The sequence below is a fragment of the Apium graveolens genome, chromosome 4, assembly GCF_009905375.1.
Source record: "Apium graveolens cultivar Ventura chromosome 4, ASM990537v1, whole genome shotgun sequence".
In the NCBI taxonomy this organism is placed as follows: domain Eukaryota; kingdom Viridiplantae; phylum Streptophyta; class Magnoliopsida; order Apiales; family Apiaceae; genus Apium; species Apium graveolens.
In genome coordinates, this window is record NC_133650.1 from 84,432,798 (window position 1) to 84,454,759 (window position 21,962).

General features: G+C 40.2%; 2 protein-coding genes across 2 annotated transcripts; both read left to right on the forward strand.

Annotated features, from left to right (window-relative positions):
• The first annotated feature begins 15,605 nt into the window (after positions 1-15,605).
• On the forward strand, positions 15,606-17,252 carry LOC141718696 (uncharacterized). Its single transcript, XM_074521076.1, has one exon. It carries the CDS (start codon positions 15,606-15,608, stop codon positions 17,250-17,252), a length of 1,647 nt encoding a protein of 548 aa, XP_074377177.1.
• A 703-nt stretch (positions 17,253-17,955) lies between these two features.
• LOC141718697 (uncharacterized) lies at positions 17,956-19,344 on the forward strand. The gene has a single exon (XM_074521077.1). The coding sequence runs from the start codon at positions 17,956-17,958 to the stop codon at positions 19,342-19,344; it is 1,389 nt and encodes a 462-aa protein (XP_074377178.1).
• The last annotated feature ends 2,618 nt before the right edge of the window (positions 19,345-21,962 follow it).

Consider the following 21,962-nt stretch of genomic DNA (forward strand, 5'->3'; position numbering starts at 1 on the left):
TCCCCTCTAATCTCTTTGATTAGCTTCTAATTATTTGCCTAATGACCGCTGATCTGTTATACGGTTCGCTTAACTTTCGTTTCATTTATCGTTTGAGGGATCATACCCGGGATCTTATTACTTAGGTTCCCTTAACCTTTCTCAATATATTGTATTCCTTTTATGATCCTCTCTTATAATCCTTTAATTTAAATCATTTTTATCCTGTTACCTTATACTCAATTCTTTCCGTATCTAGTGGATTTCCGGGAAAAATCAAAGTGTTCGGAATTGGATTCTGACGATCTTTACATACACTTATATACCACATAGAGTACTAATAATATCCCAGAAGATCAATAACAGAACCCCTACATAGTGTGGCATGAAAAGTTTTCTCATTCAGCATAATCTGCAAAATCACTATTCATAAGGGTTTCAAAAATTTCCAAAAATTGGGGTTATTACAATATGACTTCACATATTCGTATCCAAATAATTACATACACATGTAAGACTCTTCATATTTCATATCGTTCAAATAATCCACTAAATTATCTTTTTCAATAATAACATAAAATCCACTTTTATTATATTCGTCTTTTACAGGACACGTCTTAGCGGAAAGCTCGACAATCATTCCAACTCTATTATTATTCATATATCATAACTCAAGTCTTATATTGACTTATGTTAGGTCACACACACTATAAGGGGGGTGAATACAGTGTATAGCACAATCAAATCGAACTTTAATAACTCAAGTAACAGAAAACAAACTTTATTCAAAACAATAAACTCTGTTACAGTATGGAACTATCCTCTCTCAGTGATGAACAAATATCACGAGAGCTGCTAGGGTTTCAATGAATAATCTTCTCAATTGTGATAACACTTATAATGTAAACCCTATGTCTGTGTTTATATACTACACAGTTACAAGATAATCGCTAATTGATACAGAATATAATTCTGCTTCCTAAAATATATCAATCAGATATCTTTTCTTCCAAGTATTCTATTCTTCATAGAATTCCTTCTTCATGCATATCTCTTCTTATGTTTGTCTCGATCTTCTCTTCCTGTGAATCAGCTGCCTTCCTTATCTGAACGTTTTCTTTAAGTCCTGATATTATCTTCTGATAAATATCTTCTGAACCTTAAGTACTGATGACTTAAGTTCTGACTTCAGTATAAGTGCTGATTTCAGTTAAGTACTGATTTGTCCTGTTTAAGTGAGATCTGTAAACTAAACATAAATCACATTAGTCATGACATTATCAAATATATCTAACAATCTCCCCCAACTTGTAAATTAGCATAATATACAAGTTTAACAGATATTTGATGATGTCAAAAACATTAAGTACAAATGCATGAGAATTTTGACTAGATAACTACAACTTACAGTCCTTAAAGCTTTACCAATCTTTAACTTCTGATAACAACTTCAGTCTGTATTCATATCAGAATTTGAGCAGTTGTAGATCTTGACTTGGCTTCATCTTCTGATCTCTCTGATGTCAGGAGTTGTTCTGAGATAGTTCTTCAACAAACATCTCTCAGCATATCTGAGTTCATCAATCATCCTCCTTTTAGCATCTTTAAGTTCTGCAATATCTTCACCAATTTGAAAGATTGCAGCCCTGAGATCATTAATTCGAGCTTTCTTTATGTCCTGATCCAGTCTGATCAAATATGCCTTGTCAGACTCAAGATTGAATTCCACAGCCCTGTAACCCAGAAAGGTAGTTATAATCTTAGCAGAATTGGGCTTCATCTCAACAATATCACCCTTGTGATCTCTGTACTTTGGAAGATATGTGCTGTCAGACTTAACAGAATAAAGCTTTTTCTATTTCTGAATTTGACTCTTCAAAAAGTTTGCAGCACTTACTGTTATTTTGTCATTCACTTGAAGTAAGAATAATACATGTTCCAGCTCTTCAAAATACTTCAGTGGAATGGCATTTTCCCTTATATGATAAACCCTACCATCTATCATGAAGTACAACAATACATGTTCTTTCAAGTAGGTATGGTAAACCATTTGTACAGATTCTAGTTGATTCAATCTCTCAGGAGTTGCTCCAATACCTGGTTCACTTAAGGAAGTTGGATCATTGGTTGTGTTCTGTATTCTTCTTTCATCAGCACTTCCCAATCCAGTTTTATCTCTTGCTTCGTTTCCAGTGACCACTCTTGCTTCAAAACCACTTACATCAGTCTTCAAAGGTTGAGTCTGTTTGGCTTTGGTGAATCCTGGTAGGAGTATCTTTGAAGGTTTAACATGAGCAATGTCAGAGGTTTCCTTTGATTTATCTTCTGATATCAAGTTAACTTGAGCTATGTCAGAGGTTACTTGCTTCTTTGAGATATCAGAACTAACTATCTCTTGACTCTGAACAACTTGAGCCATGTCAGAGGTTATCTTAGAAACTTTTCTTGAAGTCAGAGCAAGATCAGCATCTTCATCAGTAATTTCTTCATTCACAGGAGGCACATAAACCTTGATAGGTTCACCAACTTTCTCTTTGCCCTTGGACCTTGGATCTATCTGCAGTTGTGATTTAGCTTTGGTTGCTATAGGATTTGTCCTTTCTTTTATCACAATGCCTTTGAGCTTTGGAAGTTTCTTTTTACCAGAAGCTTCAGATTTAGATTTGACTTTTTCTGATTTAAGTCTAGCTTCTTCTTCCATCAGACTCTCCAAGTCCATTCCTGGATTTTCCTTAAGAAATAACTGTCTTGACATTTCTTCATCAAGATCCAAAAGTTCATCAGAACTTATCCTTTTACCAGTAGCAGAAGTAATTCTTTTTCCAGCATCAGAACTTATCCTGTGACTTGTGATTTCAGCTTTTCTTGATGAGAAACCTCTACCTTGACTATGACCTCCACCCATTCCAAAGTTTCCCTGGTCATCTTTTTCATCATCCTTCCCCTTCAGTGTCTTTTCAGTTTTGCATTTGGACTTAATTACTTTCTCCCCCTTTTTGGCATTAGCAGGTAAGAGAAGAGAGACAAACAATTCCACTGAGGCTTGGATTTCATCGAGTTGAGATTGCTGAGAAGCTTGATTTTTCAAAATATCATCAATCTGAGACTGTTGCTTCTCTTGAGTCTTCTCAATATAATCAACTCTGTCAAAGGTAGGTTGGAAGAATTTTTTCTTGTCAATTTTCTGAACTGTTTCTTGTTTGAGTAATTCTTCCTGAATTTTATGTAACTCTTCATGAGTTATGGAATGGAGACCTTGCAGATTTTTAGTACTCAATGCAGTGACTCGAAGCTGTGTTTTGAAATCATCAGTAATTAACATCTCATCAGCTTTTGTGAAGTGCTCAGCAAGAGTCTTTGCAGATGGAACATAGGTAACTGAGTTCCATTCCTTAGTCCACTCCTGTCCTGCAGGAGTTTCACTCCAAGGCACTGGTGCTTCTCTTGTAACAAACTTCTTAACTAGTTCACTTTTGTGAACAGTTTGCTGAGGTGCATGTCCTGAAGGACCTGCTTCATCAGCATTTGCATTTGGAGCAGCATCACCAGTATCATCAGCATTTGCAGCATCAGAACTTACAGAATCAACATCTTCTGATAAAACAACAGTATGAGAAGCAATTGAGGCTTCAACATCATCCTCTAAGTGCTCATCTGGTTCCAAGTTCTGATCAACAGCCATATTCTAATGCTCACCTATATTCTGATCATCATCATCTAGATGCAGAGAAGGTGTTGGAGACAATTCTGGAGTTTTAGTAGCATCAGGAAAAGGTGTTGTAGATGGATTAATTGCTGTTGAAGCTTCTAAGTAAAGTACCTCAGGCACAACCAGGTTCTGAATATTAATTTCAGCACTTGTGCCTGGATCAACAGGAGATACAGTTTCATGTACAGGAGACACAGATGGTGTGTTTACCTTTTCTGTAGCAGCTTCATGAGTTGGAGTCAAAGGAGAAGCAGTGGCTTCAACAAATTCTGGTTCTTGTGAGATCAGAGATTCCTGATCTCCTTTCTTAGCTGCTGCTTCCTCATCATCTGAAACTGGCCTTTTAGCTCTCTGTTTCTTGTATCTCTTAGAAGGTGGGGATTCCTTGGGAGGTTCAGCAGAAGTCATTCTCCTAAGCCTTTTTAGAAGCTTAGATCCCCCAATTCCAGAATCCTTCTGAGAAGAAACTTTCTCAGCTTCTTTAACAACATGTTCTGATGAAGAAACCTGTTCCTCACTATCAGACTCATCTCTCAGAACAATCCTCCTTCTCTTCTATGGTGTTTGAGAAACAGTCTTTGTTCTCTTAGGCTTGGAAGATGAAGGCTTCACAGTAGGTGCTGAGGATGAAGGTTGAGCTGTCTATGAAGTTGAGAGATATGATTTGAGATATGTTCTGAGGGAGGGTTGAGGAATTGATGTATGAGTGGTATGTTCTGATGGTTGCTGTGGTGTTTGGGATATGGTGGTGGGTTGTACATTAGGATAAACTGATCTATAGGTTTCAGGATCAGCATTTACCAAGATCTGTTTTATAGACTGAGGAATCTGTAAAGGTCTAACCACCTTTTTCTTAAGGTCAGCATTTACCAAGTCATTAAAGGCTCGTTTTGCAATTTTAAATGGTGGATATAAAGAACTGGCTAGTTGAGGGGGATCAGTACAACAAAAGTTATATATAAGCTGACAGAATCTAGCAAAGCAAACTACATTTCTATCTTCTGTCATCCTATCCCCTATGAAACCTATCACAGCAATTGCAAAATCAAAATGAGTTTGGTTAATAATAGCATACCCGATGTGCTGACTCATTATTGGTGGCATCAAAGTTTGAACACTTATTCCCGAAGGCTTTAACAGTGCAGTTAAATGTGCAAACATCTCAGAGACAGAATCTTGCAAAAATAAGAAATTTCATTAATATATTAAGAGAATACATTCATGAAATTGAAATTACATCAGAGAATTACAAGACTGTCCTTAGCTTCTAGTCCTAACATCAACAGCCTTAGTCCTAGCTCAAGAAGCAGGGCAAGGCTGACGATGAAGAAAAACATGAAGAAGAAAATAAGTTATTTCTTCTTCCTACTCTCTACAAAAAGAATAGCGAGTCTGATGATTCGCTCTTGCTGGCGGAGAGCTTCCAGCCTTTCTTCCTCCAATCGCTCCAGATGGCGATGGTAGTCTATGTAAAAGAACAGGAGGTGTGTGAGAACCTCCTGGGGAACCGAGTCCCAAATCTCATCAGGAATGACAGTCACGTGCCATTCCTGCTGCCATCCCTCATGGCTTAACTCCATGTTGAAGGTCTCATAGTTTAAAAACATATTGTAGTTAACCATGATGTTGTGTATATGAGGGAAAAGAGAGTAAGTGTTTGAGGAAAGAATTGATGTATAGGCTGATGTGAAGTGTTGGTTTATATAGGTAAGAGAATGCCAGGAGATGCAAGGAAATTTAATGCTGACAGGTAGAAATAATTCTACCTCGTCTCCCTAGACTGGGAAGATGAAAAACAGTCATTGGAAGTGTAAGACAGGGTTTAATGCGCACAAGTAACAAGTAAAAATTACTGTGCATGTACGTGTTTTACTAACCCTAATTAGATTGACTGTTAATATTCTACCCAAACATATTCTGATTTAAAATGAGACTGTTTTTAGATTTTATCCACCAATAAGTCAAGTAAAGGATCAGAATTTAATATCAGAACTTAGACTTATATCAGAACTTAACAGTCATCAGAACATGATTTCTTAACTCGAAAAATGAATGCCTATTTTTGTAATTCTTCACACAAATTTTGATATCGATTCTTCAGAACTTAATCATCAGAACGTTCAACAAAACTTGTCCTCATAATTTATGCAATCTGACACATAAACTGTTCATCTAAAATAACATAGATCACCACAATAATTTTCATCATTCATATGGAGTGTTAGTGTGTGCATTAAGTTAAATATCAGACAAAGAGTAAAGTCTGATTCACTTCAGTACATCTTAGAAATAAGGCATAACTAAAACTTTACTGAAAATCTGTCATTATTCTGAAGCCTACTATTGAATGAGTTCACGCTTGAGCCCACCTCAACTGTTTTGTGCTAATTTTGTGCATCTTTTGAAATTCCATTTTACAGTGGCTTCTCAGTGTAAGTGAGTCACGACTGCTTATCAGAATTTATGCTTTTATCAGAGTATTTCTCCAGTAATCATAGAGTGTGAAAAGTCACCAAGAAAATATTTTGCTTTTCTGATGCATATTACTTAATACCAGCAATGCACTTGGGTCGTCCCTTCCACATTTTTACGCTAGATCTCAAAGGAGTACCTGATTTTTATTTCTTGTTTCTTTTCCTTTTTCTTTTGATAAGTGAGGTTTATCAGCACTTAGTACATTCAACAGATTTACTAGAATCAGAACTTAACAGATGAGAAGCATTATTCTAGTTTTTGACTTAGTAATAAGATAGACAAAGTAAACTCAACTAAGGTCAATATCAGAATTTGCTTGTGTCAATAAATTTCCACAGAAATAATTACTTCTAACATGGGATCTCTAGTGTATTGAAGACTACTAGGTTAACATCTAGCACAGGTATCCTCATAGGATTGAATAGTTACATAAACAGACATATCATTATTAGAGTTTAGAAATTCACATCAGACAACAATCAATACTTAAGCAATTTTCAAGTAAACACACAGAATACACAAGGAAAGTAATTTCTGTAAATACTGATCATAAAGTCTGATGCATCAGAACAAAAACTAAGCAGATTTAGAGAAAGAACCTGAAACCATTCCAAGTTCATTTACCAATCTTGTAAAAGTAGCTTCACACAGTGGTTTTGTGAAGATATCTGCTAGTTGTTGATCTGTTGGAACAAAGTGCAATTCCACTGTACCTTCGTCCACATGTTCTCTTATGAAGTGGTACCTAATGCTGATGTGCTTTGTCATTGAGTTTTGAACTGGATTACCTGTCATAGCAATAGCACTTTGATTATCACAGTAAATAGGGATTTTAAAATATGTTAACCCATAATCCAGTAACTGATTCTTCATCCAAAGAATCTGTGCACAACAGCTTCCTACAGCAATGTACTCTGCTTCTGCAGTTGATGTGGAAATTGACTTTTGTTTCTTGCTAAACCAAGAAACCAGTCTGCCTCCAAGAAATTGGCAGCTTCCACTTGTACTTTTCCTGTCAATTTTGCAACCTGCAAAATCTGCATCTGAGTAACCTATTAGATTAAAATCTGATTCTCTGGGATACCACAATCCCAGATCAGCTGTTCCCTTAAGATATTTTAAAATCCTTTTCACAGCTGTTAAGTGAGGTTCTCTTGGATCTGCTTGAAATCTTGCACAAAGACAGGTAGCATACATGATATCAGGTCTACTTGCAGTTAGATAGAGTAGAGAGCCAATCATACCTCTATAATCAGTAATATCTACTGATTTACCAGTATCCTTATCCAGTTTTGTTGCAGTGGCCATGGGAGTGGATGCACTTGAACAATCTTGCATCCCAAATTTCTTCAGGAAATTTCTGGTGTACTTGGTTTGACAAATAAAAGTGCCTTCTTCATTCTGCTTGACTTGAAGGCCCAGAAAATAGCTAAGTCCCCCCATCATACTCATTTGATATCTTGACTGCATCAGTTTGGCAAACTTCTTGCAAAGTCTGTCATTTGTGGAACCAAAGATGATATCATCAACATATATCTGAACCAGAAGTAAGTGCTTTCCATGGTTGAGGTAGAACAGTGTTTTGTCTATAGTTCCTCTGTTAAATCCACTTTCCAGAAGAAACTGAGCTAAAGTCTCATACCATGCTCTTGGAGCTTGCTTAAGGCCATAGAGTGCTTTATCAAGCCTGTAGACATAATCTGGATATTTGGAATCTACAAAGCCTGGAGGTTGTTCAACATATACTTCCTCCTCCAATTCTCCATTGAGAAAAACACTTTTCACATCCATTTGAAAGACAGTAAACTTTTTGTGAGTAGCATAAGCCAAAAATATCCTTATGGCTTCCAATCTAGCAACTGGTACAAATGTTTCATCATAATCAATTCCCTCCTGTTGAGAATATCCTTTTACAACCAACCTTGCCTTATTCCTTGTAATTATGCCATCACTATCAGTTTTGTTTCTGAATACCCACTTTGTACCAACAACAGATATGTTCTTTGGTCTTGGCACTAGGGTCCAGACTTTGTTTCTTTCAAATTCATTTAACTCTTCCTGCATTGCTTGTACCCAATCAGCATCTTGAAGAGCTTCTTCCACTTTCTTTGGTTCAGTCTGAGAAAGAAAAGAATTGTAAAGACATTCACTTGAAGTAGTTGTTCTAGTTCTGACACATGCATCAGGATTTCCAATAATTAAGTCAGGTGTATGTGATTTAGTCCACTTCCTTGCAGATGGAAGGTTTTCTCTAAAACTGGATGCTCCCCCATGATCCATGCTATCTTCATTAACATTTTCTGATGCTCCCCCTGAAACTATGCTCTCTGTGTTGGATTCTTCAGAATTTAGATTTTTAAAACTATCAGAACTTGGCTTATCAGAACTTGACGAGTCAGAACTTGAAGAGCCAGTTGTCTGTTCTGATGCTTCTTGAGATGTGGTTGTATCTTCAATATGCTCCCCCTGCACACGTGCATTTTCCTTTGGCGTGGTTACCACAGTTTCAATAACATCAGAGCTTAATCCATCAGAGTTTGCAGTATCAGGATTTAGACTATCTGGATTTTCAGTATCAGAATTTAAGTCTTCATTTTCAAATCTCAGCTGATCATGATCATTGAAATCTTTAAGTCCAGTAATCTTCTTATCATCAAAAGAGACATTGATAGATTCCATGACCACTCTTGTTCTCAAGTTATAGACTCTGAAGGCTTTTGTGGAAAGTGGATATCCAACAAAGATTCCTTCATCAGCTTTTAGTTCAAATTTGAACAGCTGTTCAGGGTGAGTCTTAAGAACAAAACACTTGCATCCAAATACATGAAAATACTTCAGATTTGGCTTCTTTTTCTTCACCATCTCATATGGTGTCTTTCCTTGCTTGTTAATGAGTGTTGCATTCTGAGTAAAACAAGCAGTCTGCACAGCTTCAGCCCAGAAATAGGTTGGAAGCTTTGCTTCATCAAGCATTGTACGTGCAGCTTCAATGAGAGTTCTATTCTTTCTTTCAACAACTCCATTTTGCTGTGGAATTCCAAGAGCAGAAAATTCCTGCTTGATTCCATGGTTTTTGCAGAACTCTTCCATTATCAAATTCTTGAACTCAGTACCATTATCACTCCTTATTATTTTCACAGAATCTTTGACCAATTTATCCAGTTGCCTGACATGATCAATCAAGATAGATGCAGTTTCACTTTTTGTGTGCAAGAATTACACCCATGTGTATCTGGTGAACTCATCCACTATGACCATAACATATTTCTTCTTTGCAATAGACATGACATTTACTGGACCAAATAGATCAACATGTAGAAGGTGATAAGGCTCAAGAATTGATGATTCAGTCTTGCTCTTGAATGAGGATTTCCTTTGTTTAGCCTTCTGACAGGAATCACAAAGGCCATCAGGAGCAAATACTGACTTTGGCAGTCCTCTCACAAGATCTTTCTTGACCAGTTCATTTATATTGTTGAAATTTAAATGAGAGAGTTTCTTGTGCCAATTCCAGCTTTCTTCAATTGATGCTCTACTCATCAGGCAGATTGCAAGACCATCAGTACTTGTTGAAAGCTTGGCTTCATAGATGTTACCACGCCTGTATCCTTTCAGAACAACTTTGCCTGTAGATTTACTTACAACTTCACAGTGTTCTTCAAAGAAATCCATATGATAACCTCTGTCACAGATTTGACTGACACTCAGCAAATTATGTTTAAGTCCTGAGACCAGAGCTACTTCCTTAATGATGACATTCCCAAGATTGATATTTCCATATCCCAATGTTTTTCCAATATTGCCATCTCCATAAGAAATACTTGGGCCAGCCTTCTCCATAAAGTCTGATATCAGGGCTTTATTTCCAGTCATATGTCCTGAACATCCACTGTCCAGAACTAGGATGTTTTTCCTGTTGCCTTGCAATCACAAAGACCACTAATGATTAGTTTTAAGGACCCAGACAAGCTTGGATCCTTTGGCCTTATTAAGTCTGTTAACATTTGCAGTGGATTTAGCATCAGAGTTTATGTTAACATTTTTCTTATCAGAATTTACACTATCAGACTTTGTATCAGAACTTACACTAGAAGGAACAATGATAACTTTCTTTAAAGAAGGTTTTATTTGATAATAATTATAGTACAAACTATGATATTCCTTACAAGTATAAATGGAATGCCATAAACTACCATAATGAAAACAAGGATTTTGTGGCTTATATCTAACAAACTGACTCTTAACTCCTGACTTTGAAGGTAAGGAGTTTATATTCTTATTCTTCCTGCAAAAAGAAGCCAGATGGTTAGAACTTCCACAGTTATGATATGTTTTTCTAGGAGCATCAGGAACAAGCTTATAATCATTGCTTTTATTCACACCTTCCTTTCCATTCCTATTTTTCCTAGGTGATTTTACATTGTTTGCATTCTTAACATCTTTCAGCTTATGCTTAAGCTGCTTCTTTGTCATTAAGCCTACGTTTACTTCAGTTGTCTTTTCCTATTTTAGTTTATCAGACGTTAATTCCTTTTTAACTTCTGATTTCTCAGTATCAGTCTTTACAGCTACAAACTTAACAGGTTTTAACTTTGGTTTTTGTTTAACAACTATAGGCTTAATATCTACAGTTCCTTTATCATTCTTATCCTCTCCATAACCTAAGCCCTCTTTCCAATTTTCACTACTTAAAAAATTCTGAGTTGTTCTACCAGAGTTAGTCCAAGTCCTGATAATCTCTCTTTCCTTTTCTAACTCAGCTTTTAGAGATTCATTCATTTTAAGCACTTCATCCCTAACATAGAAAGCATCATCTCTATCTTTCTGAGTTTGATGGAACAGGACTAACTCCTTTTCTAAATAATCATTCCTCTTTTTACAAGTAAGATTTTTAGAAGTTAATCTTTCACATGTTAAAGTTTGATCTCTATAGCTAATGAACATGGTTTTAAGATATCTTCTTAACTCATCAATATCATCAGTATGAAAGGCATAAGTAGTTTGAGGTACCTTTAATTCGGCAGCTTCAGAACTGCTTTCAACACTTGCCTTATCACCATTTGCCATCAAGGCATAATTCTCCTCACTTTCAGAATCTGAGGTGTCTGTCCAGCTTTTCTTCTTTGTGACAAGAGCCTTGCCTTTGTCACTCTTCACTTTCTTGCAATCAGGAGATATGTGGCCTTTCTCACCACAGTTGTAGCATTTGATATTTGTATAATCTCCTCTGTCAGACTTTCCTCCTCTGCCCTCAGATTTTCTGAAATTCTTCTTATCAGAACTTGCGCCTTTCCTGGAAAACTTCTTTCCCTTCCTGAACTTCCTGTATGCAATCTTTGTGATTCCTTTCACCATAAGAGCACACAGCTTCATCATCTCTTCATCAGCATCCGTCTCAGGCAAACTTTCAGATTCTGATTCATCATCACTTTCAGAACTTGATGACTCAGTATCAGAATTTATGAAGAGACCTTTACCCTTGTCTTTCCTTGAGGTAGCTGTCTTGGGGGATTCTTCTTCGGCCTTAAGAGCAACTGTCCTTGACTTTCCTCCTTTCCTCTTGCTTCTTTGTTCCATCTCAAGTTCATGAGTCTTGAGCATTCCATAAATTTCATCAAGAGTTGTTTCATCAAGATTATAGTTGTCTCTTATTGTTGTTGCCTTCAAATCCCAGCATTCAGGAAGAGCTAACAGGAATTTAAGGTTTGAATCTTCAAGATCATACTCCTTATCAACCAGTGACAAATCATTCAAGAGTTTGACAAATCTATCATATAAATCAGTCAATGACTCATTAGCCTTTGAGCCAAAGTGTTCATACTCTTGAGTGAGTATTGTCTTCCTGTTCTTCTTAATCGTATCCGTTCCCTGACATCTTGTTTCCAAGGCATCCCATATCTCCTTTGTAGTCTTGCAGTTTATTACCATGTTTGACATTACATTATCAATAGCGCTATACAGTAAGTGTCGTACCTTAGCATCCTTAGCAATTGATGCGATATCTTCAGTAGTGTAATTACTCTTCTCCTTTGGTACAAACTTTGCTGCTTCACCTGCAACTGCAACAGCGAGCTTGGTTGGTTTGTGAGGGCCTTCCTTGATTCTATCAAGATATTCTGGATCTGTAGCTTCCAGAAACATGGTCATCCTCACCTTCCATATGGGATATTCAGATGGTCTCAATATGGGAACTCTAATAGTCTCATATCGGCTTTAAATTTGTGTCTTTGGAGGTTCTTCAGTTTTGGTGGGCTTAGTTGGAGTTTCTGCTTCAGACATGATTGTTTTGGATCTTAAACTGTTTGGTTGTTAACATATAGGCTCTGATACCACTTGTTAGGTCACACACACTGTAGAGGGGGATGAATACAGTGTATAGCACAATCAAATCGAACTTTAATAACTCAAGTAACAGAAAACAAACTTTATTCAAAACAATAAACTCTGTTACAGTAAGGAACTGTCCTCTCTCAGTGATGAACAAATATCACGAGAGCTGCTAGGGTTTCAATGAATAATCTTCTCAATTGTGATAACACTTATAGTGTAAACCCTATGTCTGTGTTTATATACTACACAGTTATAAGATAATCGCTAATTGATATGGAATATAATTCTGCTTCCTAAAATATATCAATCAGATATCTTTTCTTCCAAGTATTCTATTCTTTATAGAATTCTTTCTTCATGCATATCTCTTCTTATGTTTGTCTCGATCTTCTCTTCCTGTGAATCAGCTGCCTTCCTTATCTGAACGTTTTCTTTAAGTCCTGATATTATCTTCTGATAAATATCTTCTGAACCTTAAGTACTGATGACTTAAGTTCTGACTTCAGTATAAGTGCTGATTTTAGTTAAGTACTGATTTGTCATGTTTAAGTGAGATCTGTAAACTAAACATAAATCACATTAGTCATGACATTATCAAATATATCTAACAACTTATAAACTGGAATAACATATTTTTTTAAATATTCCCTCACCAATTCACATAAATTACACATAAATCACAAATTTTATATTTTATATACATAATATAATCTGCGAAAATCCCAGTCTTTACAACCTAAATGCTTTTTATCAATTTTTTATAAATAACCATTCATATCATAACATTACATAAACAATTTGTTTTTGAAAAAACATGATAATAGTTCCATTACAAAATTAAAAGTATATAAAATTTACGCAATTCAATATATTTCCTTCCCAATAGAAATATGTAAGAATATGTTTCACAATAACAATTTTAAACAAAGATAACCATGTATGTCATTTTTTAAATAATTCTACCATTTTTCTCTGAGAACCGTTCTTTCTACTTTACCGCTCTCATCTAATCTTATATAAAAAAACCGTGTATCTTATTTTTCAAAGAATCCTACATATTACACCTTTCAAAAGAACCATTTCTTATACTTTATTACATCCATCCCATCCTAAAAAAAGAAAGATGGGAACATCATAGAAATATAACTATAAAAGCTGTGTGGACACGGTCCATTTCAATAGACAAAAGAAAAACCAAGGCACCCTCATTAAATGACATGACACATGCACTTCTTCGTCCTGAAAACTAAGCTAAAGCGAAGGGAAGACCACTAAAGTGTGATATTGAAAAACTTATAAACAACCGACGTAAAATTGCTCAAAGTCAACCAGATTTCACCACAAAACAAAAAGCAGGTATGCAATGTTAGATTGTTGTTATGTTAGTTGATTTAAATGCAGGAAAGATACCGATGTTATTGGTTATGATAGGCCAGAAGTAACCAATCCCAAATAAAGGAACAGAAACCCAAAAGAGATAACACCCCAGGCCCAAGCCGGGGTGGTCCCCGGTGCCACGTGGCACAGGACAAAAGAGTCAATTATCTCATGTTACCCAAAATGGAACAATTGCATCCCAATCGTTCATAGGTAAAGATCCCAAGGCAACTCTGATGGAGAAAGGACACCTGACCACACAGTCCATCCGAACCGTCCAATCAATCACCAACCAAGAATGATCAAAGTCCAGGATGAAGAGGTACAAATCCCAAAAACCCTAAATCTTGGGACCTATAAAAGGCCCCAAAAAGAGGGTTTAAGGGGTTTAAAAATATTTGACTGCTACACACCTATACGCACACCATCACACATATTTTGAATAGCTCCTTCTTCCCTCTTCTTCTTCTTCTTCAAGAAAACCCATTTCTTACTCTCACACCGGAGTTGCCACGGGAAACAACTCCCCTCCGGTTCTATTTTGCAGAGACCCCTACCTAGCAGGTTAACCTCACTCCAACCGCTACGGAAGCTGGGCCCTAGCTCACGTGAGAAAGGAGAAGACCCGGGAAAAAACATAGTTATCATTGGCGCTAGAAGGAGGGGCGAACCTCCGGTGGTGTGGTGTCATCTCCAGCTACATTACACAGCTCCAAAAGCCTAGGAAATCCTCTCTCTGGTAAGAACAAAACCCTCACTCTCTTCACAGCTCACTTTTCTTATTTTTCCCTCCAGAACAGTCACACACCCTGGTGCACCCCTGCTACTATCTCCCATAATCTGTTCTGAAACTAATGACCACGAGAAAAAGCAAAACTTCGATCTCCGGAACTATTCACCCCACCGTTGCCCCGCCCAGGGACGGCGAGATGGAAGATATAGAAGAAGAGCCCCCCATAACTCGTGCTTCATCTCAGCTCCAGCCCGGAGACCAGAGGATAACTATAGAGAAAGCAGCCCACAAGTATGCTGAAACCTCTACAAACCCTTGGGGAAATATGTCCCCGGAGCAGATTCAAGCAGCTAAGGACCTGTGGAAAGCAAAGATAAAGGCTCCTGAGACCCATCCCGAAGACCAGGAAGAGCACTCCGAAGAATTCCGGGGCTCAGTCTTGGACCGAATTGGCAGAACTAAGAGGCCCTCAGAGGACGCTCGAGACGAGATCAAGAGAGCCACACTCCGGGACCGCATCCAGAAGGAAGAAGAAGCCAAGGCGAAAGCTAACATTGAAAACAGGGGCCAAGAGGAGGAAGCCAAACTAAAGAAGAAAACACGCTGGATTCATGTCTCTTCGGATTCAGAACCAGAGAAGGAATCTAAGCAGGAGCAAATGGCCCGGGTTCTCCGGGATCTCAATAGAAAGGTGGAAGGAGACGTGGAAGTCGGGACGGTGGCCACGCCCTTCACCAGAAAGCTGGAATCCACCCCAGGGAGCCAACACTCAAACACTTCAACTTCAACTCTTTTGACGGGCTCGCCGACCCTGAAGAACATCTCAACTACTTTGAACAAATCTCAAACATATATGATTACAATGACCTCACCAAATGTCGTTTCTTCGCTTCAACACTAAAGGGAGGGGAGCAAAAATGGTTCAACAGAATCTCCTCCCGGAGCATCGACTCTTAGAAAGACTTCCGGGAGATATTTCTCAAGAGGTTCAAGGCGAATCGCATGAACGAGCTCCAGATGTGCCACTTGGAAACCATTCAACAAAGAAGCATAGAAACTCTACCAGAATTCATTAAAAGGTTTCAAGAATCAGTCAACCAGCTCTCCAACCTTGAGGAGAAGGAAGCCGTGAATATTTTTCGGCGTAATCTCCACCCGGTTTCATGCGAAGGCTACGTGAAGGACCTGATCTATAGGGAGCCCCAAAGCCTTGCTTCGGCTTATGCGATGGCTTCAAAGTTTATCAAGGAAAATGACTTCTTCACCTCGATGAAGATGAACAGGCGGATCCGGGATGATGATGAGTCTCCGGAACGCCGCTCCTCCTACAGAAAAGAAAAGAGACACATAATATACAGACATACCAATTATGTACAGCAATCTCAGGGGACCCCACCCCAGGATGACTACTCCAGACCACAGAAGATTGAAAGAAAGCCCAAGCCCAAAAGGGAGCCAAAACCGGAGCCCGAATGGACTCCACTCAACCGGCCCTGGGATGATATCTTGAGAGAAGTCAAGGGAAAACCCTTTTATTACCCCCCGAAGCCGTTGCTGGCACCCCCCGGGAACAGGGCCCGAGACAAACATTGCGGGTATCATGAAGGTCATGGCCACACAACGGAGAACTGCTTCTCTTTTAAAATTTTCATTGAAGACCAAATCAAAAAGGGCAACATGAAACAGTACCTACAAAGAAGACTCGATGACAGAGATAAGCCCTCTGGCGGCGGGAAACACATGGTCAACATGATCTTCGGAGGAACCTCCTCCCCACCCCGAGGTCCAGACGTGGACAATGATGTCCTGATGATCCAGCCTGCTGGAAATGAACGCATATATTTCTCCAATGTCGATTATGAGAACCTGGATCCCGAGCACAACCAAGCCCTGGTCGTGACTCTCGACATCATCGATAATGAGGTACAAAGAATTTTGGTTGATAACGGTTCCTCAGCGAACATTGTCTTTGAGCATACCCTTAACAGGATGAAGTTGGGACACCTCCGCATGGATCCATGCCTCGAAGACCCTCTCTACGGATTCGGGAAAAATATGATCCCGATCCGCGGGGTAATATACCTCCCCATGGTCTTTGGTGCCGCACCCCGACAGGTATTTCATGTCATGAAGTTCTACGTGATAAGTGCTATATCCTCTTATAACATGATTCTGGGAAGATCCACCATCACCAAGATTTGGGCCATCCCGTCTACAATTCAATTGAAGCTGAAGTTTCCCACCCCGGGAGGCATCGGAGAACTCAGAGGGGACCGGGGCATCTCGGGAAAATGCTACGGACAAGCACTGGTCATGGCCGAAACTGACCCAGAAAACAGAAAGAAGGCAATGGCCTTGTCCAAAGGCCAAAGCCGCAAGAAGCATCGTGAACATTTCAGCAAAAGGCTAAAGTTGGACGTCAACATGATAGAGGATTCGGGGTACAACGTAACCAACGCCGACGCCCGGATACAGAAATTTGTGGAAATAAAAGAGAAAACCAAGGTAGAACCTGCTGCCCAGATGGTGGAGATAGAGTTGGATCCCGGGAACCTCACCCGGAAGTTGAAAATTGGAAAAGGCCTAGAGACATCCTTCCAGGAAGAGCTCATCTTGCTGTTAAGGGAATATGAGGATGTATTCGCATAGGCATCGGAAGATATGCCCGTGATTGACCAGTCAGTGGCAATGCACAGTCTGGACGTAGACCCGAGGAAAAGACCGATCAAACAGAAAAGGAGAAACTTTTCCCCCGAGCGACAACAAGCAATAGACAAAGAAATAGAGAAGCTACTCAGGGCCGACATCATCTGCGAAATCAAGTATCCCGACTGGCTCAACGCTGCATGTGTGTCGACTACACGAGCCTCAACGCTGCATGTCCCAAAGATTCCTATCCCCTCCCAAATATTGATCAGCTAATCGACGCAACTTTGGGCCACACCATGCTCAGCTTTATGGACGCCTTTTCAGGATATAACCAGGTCCGCATGAATCCCGAAGACATCACCAAAACAGCCTTCATCACTCATAGGGCAGTGTTGCCTTCATCATGATGCCTTTCGGGCTCATCAACGCCGGAGCCACCTACTAGAAAATGATGAACACAATTTTCAAAAGCCAACTGGGGAGGAATATGGAATCTTATGTAGACGATATGATCTTCAAGTCACTCACGATCCCAGATCACATAAAAGACCTCAAGGAGTGTTTTGACAACCTGAGGAGATACAACATCAAGCTGAACCCGAAGAAATGTGCATTCGGGGTACCTTCAGGAAAATTCCTGGGATTCCTGGTCAATAAAAGAGTAATATAAGCAAACTCGGAGAAAATCAACGCCATAATAGAAATGAAGATACCTCACACTCAGAAGGACATCCAGAAGTTGGCTGGATGCCTAGCGGCCGTGCGCAGGTTCATCCCGAAGCTGGCGGAAAGATGTCTCCCATTCTTTGAGTTACTAAAAGGTGCCCGGAACAAGAAGTTAGTGGATTGGACCCCAGAATGCCACACAGCTTTTGAAGAAATCAAGAGGCACCTGATGAACCCCCCGGTGTTATCAAAAGCCAAGCCCGGTGAGCCTTTATCCCTCTACATCGCCGCCGGCCCCAAGGCTGTCTCTTCGGCCCTAGTCCGGGAGGAAGGAGGAATGCAAAACCCCATCTACTATGTCAGCCAAGTCCTTAAGGACGCCGAGACTCGGTACCCAAACTTGGAAAAATTCTCCTTGGCCCTCGTACACTCTAGGAGAAAGCTGAGGAAATACTTTCAAGGCCGAGAGATTAGAGTGGTCACAGATCAGCAGCTCAGGAAGATCATCCACAAGCCAGACGCCTCCGGAAGGCTAGTTAACTGGGCCATTGAATTAAGCCAATTTAACATCAAATTCGTGCCACACATGGCGATAAAGGCCCAGGCCTTAGCAGAATTCGTCATGGAATGCACCTTCCCGAAGCAGCAACTACCCTCCTCCCACGAGATAACCCCGGAAGAAACCAACCCGGGAACGGAATTCTGGAACCTCTATGTGGATGGGTCATCTACGGCCGAAAGGTCCGGAGCAGGCCTCATTCTAATGAGCTCGAAAGGCTTTACCATTCAACAAGCAATAACTTTTGCCTTCAAAATAAGGAACAATCAGGCTGAATATGAGGCACTCATCTCCGGACTCAGATTGAAAAAATCTCTAGGCATTTCGAAGGTGATCGTCTACAGTGACTCTCAGATTGTGGTCAAGCAAACCAGTGGAGAATATATTACGAAAGATCCAACATTGGCACAATACCAGGCAATGGTGCGAAATATCCTGGAAGCCACTCCCGACATCACCATACTTCAGATCAACAGAGAAGAGAATAATAAAGCAGACGAGCTGTCCAAGCTCATACAAAACACTTCGGACTTTGCTAGTTCAGTGTACTTCGAGGAACTCAAACCAACCAGCACAGAGCGATCTGAGGTCCTGTACATCAGGAGCGCAGACAATTGGATGACCCCCTACATAGCTTACTTAAGGGATGGAACGCTCCCGGAAGACCAGAACAAAGCTAGATACTTAAAGCACAAAGCTGCTCGTTTCTTCCTGGAAGATGGTCAGTTATACAGAAGAACCTTTTCAGCACCCACCCTGAAGTGTGTGGACCCGGATGAGGCAAATTATTGTCTCCGGGAAGTTCATGAAGGTATCTGCGGAGACCACCTGGCGGCCAAAGCTCTAGCTTACAAAATCATCAGGTAAGGATATTACTAGCCCACAGTCCACTCCGACTCCATCACCTATGTTAAGAAATGCCCCCAGTGCCAGAAATTCAGCAACGTTCCCAGACAAAGCCCCAGCCTGCCAGCATCGGTATTATCTCTGATCCCATTTGCTGTTTGGGGCATAGATATCATGGGCCCCTTTTTTTGAGCGAAAGGTAACCTCCACTACGTCCTGGTAGCCATTGATTACACGACAAAGTGGGCAGAAGCTAAGGCCATGAGGACAATCAATCAACAAGATTGTATCAAGTTTATGGATTCAATCATCATGAGGTTCGGGATCCCGGTAATTCTTATCTCCGACAATGGTCCATAGTTCGTCGGGTCCGACTTCGAAGCATATTTGAAAGAGCTCGGAATCAAGCATAAAAGGGCATCGGTTGCGCATCCTCAGGGAAATGGACAGGTCGAAGTAACTAACAGAACCATACTTGGGGCCTGGAAAAAAGACTGGAAGAGTCCAAGAAAACTTGGCCTGATGAGCTTCCGAAAGTCCTGTGGTCCTACAGAACCACCCCCAGGACGGGAACCAATGAAACCCCCTTTAAGCTTGCATACCGCACCGAAGCTCGCATACTAGTCGAAACCGGATCCCCCTCCCACAGGGTCATCAACTTCGACGAGATCTCAAACATCGAAGGACTCAAGACCAACCTGGAGCTCCTAGACAAAGTAAGAGACAAGGCAGTAAAAAGGATGGAAAGCTACAAAGAAAAGACAAAGCTCTAATTTGCGAAGAAGGCAAAAATCAGAGAGTATAAAGTGGGAGACTTGGTACTCCGGCACACCGAAGCCTCGGACCCAACCAATTAGGGAAAACTGCAACCCAACTGGGAAGGCCCCTATATGATTAAGGAAGTGCTCCGCCCAAGAACCTACAAGCTAAGCTATCTCGGTGGAACCGAAGTCCCAAACACTTGGCACGAAGCCCGCCTAAGGAAATTCTACCAGTAAAGGTAGGGCACACATTCCGGGATCTCCTCTGCTTTTAGGCTATAACAGCTTGATGTAACTTTCAATATTTTCCCCGGAATGTATTTTTGCTTTATTATGATTTAAATGAAAACTTTGCTTCGAGCACCCCATAGCTCTGTATAATCTCGTTGTCATATGATTACTGTCGCCATATTACAAAATTTTATTCAGTTGAAATTTTAAAACCCCTATCCCAGGAACCATTACACAAACCATGTGTACTTACAAAATTTTATTCAGTAAAAATTTTAAAACCCCCATCCCGGGGACCATAACACAAACCATGTGTACTTAGAAAATTTTATTCAGTTAAAATTTTAAACCCCATGCTAGGGACCATAACACAAACCATGAGTACTTACAAAATTCTATTCAGTTAAAATTTTTAAACCCCCATCTCGGGGACCATTACACAAACCATGTGTACTTAGAAAATTTTACTCAGTAAAAATTTTAACCCCCATCCCGGGGACCATAACACGAATCACGTGTACTTAGAAAAATTTCGATGTAAGAAAGCAAAACCAAATACGGAAAGGGAAATATATTTACATGCATATCCGGAGCAAACCAAGCCCCGTAACAAATTCAAACCAGTGATAGAAATCCAAATAACAAGTCTAAAAGCCACAAGGGCTAAGTCTGAAATGACAGCAAACTACGAAAAACAAACTACAAGGCACAAAGCCTGGGTCTTCATTCTTCAGTGCTCAGGAGGAGGAGGACTCTTCTCGCGGCCCTCTTCGGGAGGGGGAGGCGGCTGTGTCCTGGAAGTACCCGCCTCAAAAGCTCTGGCTTCTTCACGATGGAGCTCTTCTGTGAGGTACAACTCTATGAACCCGTCCATGTCACCACCCAAATTCTCAGCCAGATAAGCAGAAGAAATGTCCCAGCATATGTTGACCTTCTCAAAGATCTTGTTGTTGAGCTCCTCGTAGTAAGCTGGGGTACCCCGGAAAGACTCAAGCACCTCCTCTGCTCGGGGCCTGGCAGCTAGCTCTTTCTTCAAATTCTCCACCTCCGCTCAAAGGGATCCAACCATCTGCTCAGCAGCCTCCCAGGCCTTCACCGCCTCAACAACAACCTTCTTATGCTCACGGGACTCCCTCTCCTTCACCTCCCGGTACTTGGTGAATGTTTCCTTCTCCTTAGACAGCTCCTTCACCGCGGCTTTATTCTTGGCCTCCCTTATGCGGTAATTATGAAGAATGGTGGAATAACCGCTGATTCGAGCATTGGCCTGAAAATAAACGACTCAGTACTAATGCAAAGATAGGAAGGAAAATAATAAGGGAACAGTCTTACCTCCGAAACATCTCGAACCAGATGATCAAGAAAGTTATCCAAATCCTCTTTGGCATAACAATCAAAGTTAGTAGGGGTGGAATAGTTCTCAAACATCTCATTCCGGCGATCATCCAACGTCATCCGGGCTAAGAGGTTCTTCAACGCATCCTCCTCCACTAACATTTGGCTCTCCTCCTCGGTAGGGCCTGAAGCAGAAACCCTCCTACGTTGGGGGGTTCCGGAACCACCAACAACTTCCTCCACAGCCTTCCTCTTGCGAGGATTCAAAGTTCCAACCTCTTCTTCATCCAACTCCAGCACCTCAACCTCCCC

Coding starts and splice junctions, on each gene's coding strand:
- LOC141718696 (XM_074521076.1), top strand. CDS start 15,606: ATGAACGAGCTCCAGATGTGCCACTTGGAAACCATTCAACAAAGAAGC.
- LOC141718697 (XM_074521077.1), top strand. CDS start 17,956: ATGAAGATACCTCACACTCAGAAGGACATCCAGAAGTTGGCTGGATGC.